The sequence below is a fragment of the Bison bison genome, unplaced genomic scaffold, assembly GCF_000754665.1.
Source record: "Bison bison bison isolate TAMUID 2011002044 unplaced genomic scaffold, Bison_UMD1.0 scf7180017864295, whole genome shotgun sequence".
Taxonomy (NCBI): domain Eukaryota; kingdom Metazoa; phylum Chordata; class Mammalia; order Artiodactyla; family Bovidae; genus Bison; species Bison bison.
In genome coordinates, this window is record NW_011494867.1 from 4,321,074 (window position 1) to 4,330,240 (window position 9,167).

The window sequence follows — 9,167 nt, forward strand, 5'->3', positions numbered from 1 at the left end:
TGGGGTCGCTAAGAGTCGGACACGACTGAGCGACTTCCCTTTCACTTTTCACTTTCCTGCACTGGAGAAGGAAATGGCAACCCAGTCCAGTGTTCTTGCCTGGAGAATCCCAGGGACGGGGGAGCCTGGTGGGCTACCATGTATGGGGTCGCACAGAGTCGGACATGACTGAAACGACTTAGCAGCAGCAGCAGCAGGACACATAGCAAAGCAGAAACATCATGCAGTTTAGGAGCTTTTTATCATAACCCTGGTTACTAAACTGTGTGGTTTGTTTCCATTTTAGAAACAGTTTGATAGATGACGCTAAGGCCCGCTTAAAAAAGCATGACTGTGGGACCGAATATTCTCACTGTTCATCTAACAAATGTTCGATCCTTCTACCTTTGTTGGCTAAAGATGGGAAACTTTACCTGTTGTTCACTCTCCGGTCAGAGAAGGTAAGTGACGGAAAGGTTCCTGACCTTAAGGTCTCAGGATGTTTGAAAACCCCATGAAATGTGGTCACTGGCACATAGTTTGAGGTTCCAGATTCTCAGTTGGGCTTTCAAAGTTGTGATGTTCAAGGGGTACATGAAGCCACAGAATCATGTGGCTTTTTACGGAGAAGTTTTGGAAAGTAAAATAAGCAATTGAGCTAGCAAGTAATTTAAAATACTTTTATGCCAGGGTTTCTTATTCAGCCATCGCCATTTGGGCCGGATAATTCTTTGTTGTGAGAGTTACCCCGTACATTATCCCTGGCCTCTTTCCACTAGAAGCCAGTAACATACACACACAGACCACACACACACTTTGTGACAGCCACATATGTCTCCAGATATCGCCTGCTCTCTTGGCAGGGATGGGGGCGTAAAACTGCCCCCACCAAGAGCCACTGTTTTAGATTAATCCCACCCCAGGTATAGTGTGTATATGTGTGTATCCAGATCACTTTGCTGTATACCAGAAACTAACACAACATTGTAGATCAACTGTACTTTAAAAAATATATTTTTTAAGTTTTTTAAGGAATAACATTTCATCTCAATTTTTAAAACTATTTTAAAAAATAGTTGCTTATAGAACTGTTCAGACTCATTGACAAGAAATCCATCTGAAGCATTGTGCCCAGACCCGTAAGCACTCGATAAAGGTTATCCATTCAGAACTCTGGCCTTTTCATTATCCTTTTGCCTTTTTTCTCCATCAGTGTAAATCTGTGTGTGTGTGCTATCTTTGGAGGGCAAGGAGAGAAAGATCAGAAGTGAGGGTAGTTCTCCTAGTTCAATTTTTTAAAGGACTGAAGTTTAAAAAAAAGAAAAACTTTTCTTTCTGGTCTTATTCCCTACTGGTTGCCACAAGTATGGGAATGGTCTCTGGCACAAGACAGAAATTCAGCACATACATGTTGAATGAATGAGTGGTACCAAACTTGGAATCCCACACGGTGGCTCTGTTCCTTCCATATCCAGCTGAGAAGGTCACCCGGAGAGGTCTGCTTTCCTGGAGGTAAGTGCGAACCTACGGACGCGGACGACGTGGCCACGGCTCTCCGGGAAGCCCAGGAGGAAGTGGGGCTGCGTCCTCATCAAGTGGAAGTGGTCTGCTGCCTGATGCCACTGCCGTTTGATGTAAGGCTGGGGGTGGAGCTGTCTGGCTTAGACTCGCGTGAGCTCGCAGTAGGTAGACTATCTTCAGGATCCCACGACCCTCAAGCATGCGGTACAGAGTCAAGAGACTCTGGCTCATGTGTGGACTTTGCCCCCACTGGGTTAAGAGGCCTTGGGCAACCCCCACTTCCTATCTGGGCCCCTCCTTCCCCATCCAGAAATGAAAGGGCTGAATGCCATCAGCGGTTTTCAGACTGGGTGCTGTGGAACCCTGTAGATGCCTCAGTGTTCTTTCGTTGACATTCAGTTCACAGTTTTCTCTAGATGGGTTTATTTTTGAGAATTCTTTTGAAAAAAATAACACACACTTGAGCATGCCACATACCAAATTTTAGCCCTTTGGAGGCCACTGAAGGTACTCATTTTTGCACATACCATGGAACCAGGCTTCTCCATATCACATAGATTGAGCAATATCCTGAGATCTAGGGAAGCTGTTTAGAAACAGTCCACTACTTGTAACTGCATTTCTGTTTGAAGCAGGATTTGATAGTATATACGAAACAAACAAACATAACAACGAAAGGGGTCCTGGGACTGACAGAGCTGGACCTCATTTCCTGTGAGCTGATCACAACACTCTCACTGTTACACTAAGTGACTGGAGAAGGAGTGATGTGCCCTGCTAAGGCACTTCAGTCGTGTCCGATTCTTGGTGACCCCGTGGACTGTAGCCTGCCAGGCTCCTCTGTCCGTGGGATTCTCCGGGCCAGAATACTGGAATGGGTTGCCATGCCCTCCTCCAGGGGATCTTCCCAACCCAGGGGTCAAACCCACGTCGGGAAGATCCCTGGAGGAGGGCAGAAGGAGTAAATAGGGTGAATTTAAAGTTGCATAACAGAATTATTTGACTGGTCTAAAATTTTCCATGTATACTTGTAATTTTGGAATGGTTACCGATTTCACAGAGAGTTCTCACGTAGCCGTGCTCAGGTCCCCCTGTTACTGACATCGGACATCACTGTGGTACATTTGTGACACTAAGAAATCAGTGTCAGCACTTTACCATCACTGAACTCCACGCTTTACTTGCCTTTCACTAGTTTTTCTACTGATGTCCCCCTTTCTGTCCGGGATCCCACGCAGGACACCATGTTGTGCTTAGTTGCCTGTCTCCTCAGTCTCTGGTCTGGGCCAGTTTCTTAGACTGCCCTGTTCTCATGGCCTTGACACTTGTGAGGGGCACAGGTCAGGTGTGTTCTTGCACGCTCCTCAATTTGGGTTTATCTGATACTATTCTCCTGGTTAAGCAAAGGTTACAGGCTTGGGGGAAGAATAATCCCCCAGAGGTGAACTTCACTCATCACCTATCAGAATAGGTATAATTTTTTTTTTAAATAGTATTGGGCTTTCATGTGAATTTTTATGTCAAAGGAAGAATTCCACTGATGCCTAAAAATTAGAAAGCCAGATTGCCCTTTGTGACGATCAATGATGCTGACATCTGTCTTAATTGGCTCAATTTTAAGAATAGAGAGGTCACCACTCCCAGGAGATTTAGCTTGGAAGAAGCTAAAGGCCATTCCATAAATGTGCCCTCAGTGAGAAAGAAACGAGACAGAAAAGTAACATTGGATTAAGACAGGACGTATGCCAATTACTTCCTCTGTGTTTTCTAATGGGAGCCCTTTTCAGGGGATAGCTGCAAATCTCCTGGGACATCTTAGAGATTTATTTTAGAACTCTCTTGACAAAACACATAATGGTTATAGGTTCCCCAGATGAGAGTAAGTCCATTTCCAAGGTCCCCAGAGCTGCTGAGTTCACCCGTAAGGGGATCGCATACAACAGTCCTCACAGGTGTGTGTGTGTGTTCAAATGACCTGCTCCTGCTATAATGCCAATCACACCACCGAGAAATTAGAATGAAGAAAGGCTTTCAAGGAGGATGTACTGTATTTAGAAGTGCCAGTGAGGGTTGTTTTGTTTTTTGGACTTTGCAAATCTTTTAAATATGGTTCAAAAGTGCCATTTATTTAATGCCTAGAAGCCTATTCTAATTCAGTCAGAATTCTAATTCTTGACTGGGGGTAATTTTCTCTCTTGGGGAACACACACAGGGCAATGCCTGGAGATGTTTTGGGGTGTCACTGGCTTTTCCCCATGCCTGGTGTTAACCCTCCCAGGCCTTCCAGCCCCCAACCGACCTTCATACATGTCACTGTATCATACATGTATGAGCTTCTCTCTGCAAAGGCCTCGAGGGACAGTTCCCCTTTTTCTCTACGCGTGGCCCGTAACTCCCAGTCTCCATCCTTTTGTTCGCTTCCTGAAGGCCCGATTCCTGTAACATTTCAGTGGTGTGTCCTGACTTCCAAGGCTGTTTCTAATAGTCTGCAGTTTCTTCCAGGAGCTCTAAAGCCTGGCTCATCCTATTTCCAGAGCAGAAGCCAGTCTCTGTGGGATTTCAACTCAGCAAATGGGCAAAATCCAGGCTTTTATGGGTCCTGGGATGTCTGCCACATACTACTTTTTTCCTGCCATTTCAGACACCTGTGTTTTTAGACATGGGATGTGCAGAGTTGCTGCTTCAGCCACAAGTTTCCACAGTCTCTCTTACTTTGCTGAGCTTGAACCCTGTTGAGCGTGCCTGACTCCCTATCTAGAACATTCAGTCTTAAACCCTGATCTCCCTTTGAGGCTTTGCTTTGATTCTTTTTCTTTCCTGCACTAATTTCCTTAGACTCTGACATGCCAGTTCAAGGGCTGGCACTGGCCATACAAAGTTCCTGCCCAGGCACCTGCCTAATAGGCATGGCCCTGAGACCTCTGGAAGGCCTGAGCCACAGCTGGGGATGCTGCCTCGTGGTCTCCGGGCCGCTTACTGGTGTGCCAGCTTGGAGATTTGGTGACCAGCATTTTGATAGAACTTGAGCACTCGACTCCAGCATATGGGCAGCAGGCCTAGGGTAGAATCCTGGCTTCTGCCAAGTGGGAGCCAGGTGTGGCCATGGGCAAGTTTTTTCTGATCCAGTTTCCATTGGTAAAGCTTCTTCAGGAGCAGGTTGTTATGAAGAACCTGGGGGAGGCTGATGGATTCTAGACGAGGGGCCCACAGGCTGTGGGGTTTGAATGGAGAGAGCAGCCACGGATGCACGGTGAGCGACACTCCAAGGTCTGTCCAGATGCTTTTTTTTTTTTTTTTAATTTATTTCTTAATTGGAGGAAATTTGCTTTACAGTGTAGTGTGGGTTTCCACCATACAACAATGCAAATCAGCAGTAATTATACATGTATCACCTCCCTCTGGAGCCTCCCTCCCTTCCCCTGTGCCACCCGTCTAGGTCACCGCAGAGCGCCAGGCTGGCCTCCGCGCCTCACACGGCAGCTCCTCGCCAGCCGTCTGTCTGACACAGGGGAGTGTGCAAACGGCGATGCTGCTTTCTGCCTCGCCCGCCCTCTCCTTGCCCCTCTGTGTCCACGAGGCCGCTCTCTGTGTCCACAGAGCCGTGTCTGCGGCTCCATTCCCTTCCTGCACGTAGGTTCATCCATCAGTGCCACTTTTCTCGATTCTGTATATACGCGGTAACAGTCCTCTTAGGATGTGTTTCTGACACACACAGACACACACACTCTGGTTCTCTCTCCATACTCATGCCCTCAGGCTCCTGGAGCCGCGCCCCGCCCCCATGGGTCAGCACTGTCTTGATTTACTCCTGGCCAGGCAGAGGCCGGGGATGAAAGCCCAGCTCCCTCATCATCTCCCGGGACAGACCGAGGTACACTTTATACGCTGGAGCTGCCCGCAGCATCCCTTCTTGGCTTCCCTGCTCCCGCCCTCAATCCTTTGTCCTCGAGCTCTTCCTTAAGAAACCCCTGGCATCTGAGCCTTCATCTCAGCGGCTGCTTGAGGGGACCTTGTGACAGAAGAGGCTGTCAGGCAGGCCGAGCACAGTGAGGGCTGCTGCTGGGTCCGGGCCTCGGGGCAGCTCACGACCCTAGACGTCCCACCTTACAGACGTCTCGAGCCCGCGCTCCCCTCCTCCGCTCCCGGTCCAGATGTTGACTTGCGTCATTAATTCAGTTAACCATCTGAGTCATCACTGCTCTTCAACACGCATTAGCTGCCCTCCCTCAAGACCTCCCACAGGCATATTGGTCCTCCTGTAGGAGCCCAGCCCCACAGTGTCTCCCTGGATTTCCCCACTCACTTTCTCTCAGGAATTCCCCAATTCGTCTCCCTTTCTCATTCAAGGTCATGCCTCCCCCATCAGCTCTTACACTAAACCGCAGGCCTCCCCTGCAAGACTCCAGGTACAATCTTTCACGGAACAGCACCCTGCGTTCATTTCAGAACAGTGGTGGTTATAAATAGAAATCTCCCCGCCAGCTAGCCTCCTAGGCTCCTCTGTCCATGAGATTCTCCAGGCAGGAATACTGGAGTAGGTTGCCATTTCCTTCTCCAGGGGACCTTCTCGACCCAGGGATCGAACCCACGTCTCCTGTCTCCAATCTGTATTGGCAGGCGGATTCTTTACCACTGAGCCAAGGAAGCCCACGCCTCCATTTAAGGGACATAAAGTTTACTTATATAAGAAGTTTTATGTAACAGACTGCTTTGGCCTGTGAGCTTAGTTTATGCTGAAGTAGCATGCGTTTGGGAGAAGGCAGTGGCACCCCACTCCAGTACTCTTGTGTGGAAAATCCCATGGGCAGAGGAGCCTGGTAGGCTGCAGTCCATGGGGTCGCAAAGAGTCAGACACGACTGAGCGACTTCACTTTCACTTTTCAGTTTCATGCATTGGAGAAGGAAATGGCAACCCACTCCAGTGTTCTTGCCTGGAGAATCCCAGGGACGGGGAGCCTGGTGGGCTGCTGTCTATGGGGTCGTACAGAGTCGGACACAACTGAAGTGGCTTAGCTTAGCTTAGCATGCGTTTAGACATACTTTTTTATTTTTTAAACTGTATCGCTCACGTCTCAGTGTCTTCGTGTTCTGCTTTCAGAAGGATATGTGGATAACGCCGGTTGTAGGATTTATAGACTCCAACTTTGAGGCCAGACCTAACCCGGATGAAGTTAAGAACGTGTTCCTGGTGCCTCTGGAGTACTTCCTGCATCCCCGTGTTTACCATCAGAGTCACGTGACACGCTGCGGTCGTCGTGTTATTGTTCACTGCTTTGAGTACACGGACCCTGAAGATGGTGTGACGTACTGCATCCGGGGACTGACTGCAAGATGTGCCGTGTTTATCGCCTTAGTGATTTTGGGGGAAAAACCCTCCTTTGAGGTTGACTTTAATCTCAGCGATTTGATTCCACCCTCTGAAGAGTCCTTCCTGAAGCCTCAGAAACATGCTCTGAGCAAGTTATGATTTATGAGACCAACACCCAAATGACTCTCTGAGCAGTGTTCTTGTGGGCTTAGCCACGGAACAATGATTCGACCAGCTGTTGGAATTTGACAGGTGTGAATATTTTTACTGCAACTTGAAGGTAAAAAACCTTGCCTTTTCCCCAGTTGTCCTCTACTGTCTGAAAAAGCAAAAGTCTTTAAAAAGTAGAAAAATGTGTTTATACTATTGCATAGTTTCACCCCCAATATGTGTAACAATACTTTTCTTACATGTGTAAGAAAAGTGGTCCGGTGGCTAAGACTCTGAGCTCCCAGAGCAGGGGGCCCGAGTTCAATCCCTGGGCAGAGAACTAGATCCCATATGCTGCAACTAAGACCCAGCACAGACAGATAAAATCAATATTTTAAAAATATTTGTTGAATGTATGACCATGTGGCATTGATCTTATTTGTACAAGGTAACCTCTCTCTCTCTGTTGTTACGTGTGACAGAAACTCCTGACCAGCCATCAGAACACACCCTCCTTCTCCTTGGCTATAGAGTTGAAGCTGAGCCCATAGCTCCCCAGGCAGAACCAGCATTGACTAAGTTCCAGTGCAGTTAAATGTAGCTCTGAAATTGAATTTAGGCCAATGGGATGTGAAATCGTTCTTGCTGGTCATCTCCAGTTTCAATTTAAGAGATAAACCAAACTCCCTCGATTGCCCTTTCCAAGCTTTATCTGCAACCCAGCCTTGACTTTACAATTCCTGCAGGAAAGTCAGAGCTAAAAGATGCAAGACCTTGGATCTCTGAAAGACTGTGGAGCAAAGCAACCTGCCATCCTGGGCTATTCCTTTGGGATGGTTACATGGGAGAAAAAGAAAGCTCTGTCACTGCTGCCACTGTAATTGGGGTCATTTTGTTACAGCAGAGCTATAGCCTGAATAATACACCATAACTCTTGAAAATGGTTGGATGGATATTCACCCAAACTTGAGGTGTTGTCAGTAATTAGAATTCAGGATGATCTGACATTTAACATACGGTTCCTGGGACATGCACAAGACCACTTTGGGTGTTGGTGGGGTTTGACAGTCATGATCCAAAATAGCTGAAAGAATATGAGAGGCCGACAATCAGGGCAGATTACCTGCCTTAATATGATAGCAGAAAAACACGCATTTCAAGGACAACCCTCAAATCAGAGGTCAGAGAGACATATATTCTGAATCGCACGCCTTGAAATTTATTACTTCTTACAGGGGCATCATCATATGTCAAACTTTAGAGTTAGCAGAGATTTCTCTCCTTAATTAAGGTGTTAGCCATCCTGGACCAGATGGGGGACCGAGGGGGTCCTGTGTTGTAGCTGAAAATACGGTGCCCACACGCTGAATCCATTTAGTCAGCCATGCCACTGTCCATTGCTGCTGAATTCTGATTTTCTGAGAGCTGTAACATTCAATCTGCAGCTTTATGCCCGTAAATGTTGAAACGGTGCAAATCTGGCTGCAGCTTCAAAAGCAGATGTTGAGTGAGTTAACCCATTAACATTCTATAACCAGCCCTGCAGGAACAGGCCTACATGGTTTCCGAACAATTATAGAGGAATTTGCAAATATGTATTTACAATCTGACAGCAGCATAATTGCTGGGTAAATGGTTGACCTCTGGTAGTGCAGAACTTTCTGAACTGTTTGTTTATGCAAACACCACAGACCTGCCTAGTTTCTAAGTGGAGATGACCCAACCTAAGTCCTCACTCTGAGTGACATGCATGGCCACCCAACTGGCTCAGTCAGGAAAGAATCTGCCTGCAAGGCAGGAGACACGCAGGTTCAATCCCTGGGTCAAGAAGATCCCCTGGAGGAGGAAATGGCGACCCATTCCAGTATTCTTGCCGGGATAATCCCACGGACAGAGGAGCCTGGCAGGCTACAGTCCACAGGGTCAAAAAGACCCGGACATGACTGAGTGACTAAACCACCACCAGCACTGCAGTGATGGGGGTATTGCCCACCCCCTTTTTAGTGGTTTATTTCATGACATTTATGTTCAGGGTTCTAGTTAAATATCCTGTTACAATGGCCAGACATTTAGGAAGTTTGACTCAAAAAAACTGTTGGCAGAGCACTGATCTCACAAACTCTGCAGAACCACTGAACAAATCAACCTCAAGGAGCGATGTGGATGGACCTAGAGTTGGTCATACAGAGTGAAGCATGTCAGAAAAACA

The 9,167-nt window shown here is 47.4% G+C and overlaps 1 protein-coding gene across 2 annotated transcripts in view; it reads left to right on the top strand.

The window, feature by feature from the left end:
• NUDT7 (nudix (nucleoside diphosphate linked moiety X)-type motif 7) overlaps positions 1 to 8,805 on the top strand; it is a 10,833-nt gene extending 2,028 nt beyond the window's left edge. The window contains exons 2-4 of one of the 2 annotated variants that reach the window (XM_010850778.1): positions 287 to 440; positions 1,455 to 1,613; positions 6,599 to 8,805. In XM_010850778.1, coding sequence (XP_010849080.1) covers positions 287 to 440; positions 1,455 to 1,613; positions 6,599 to 6,967 — 682 coding nt within the window. In that variant the 3' untranslated portion in view covers positions 6,968 to 8,805. The remainder of the gene's footprint in view (positions 1 to 286; positions 441 to 1,454; positions 1,614 to 6,598) is intronic. The other variant, XM_010850779.1, reaches the window with a different exon arrangement.
• Positions 8,806 to 9,167: the final 362 nt, after the last annotated feature.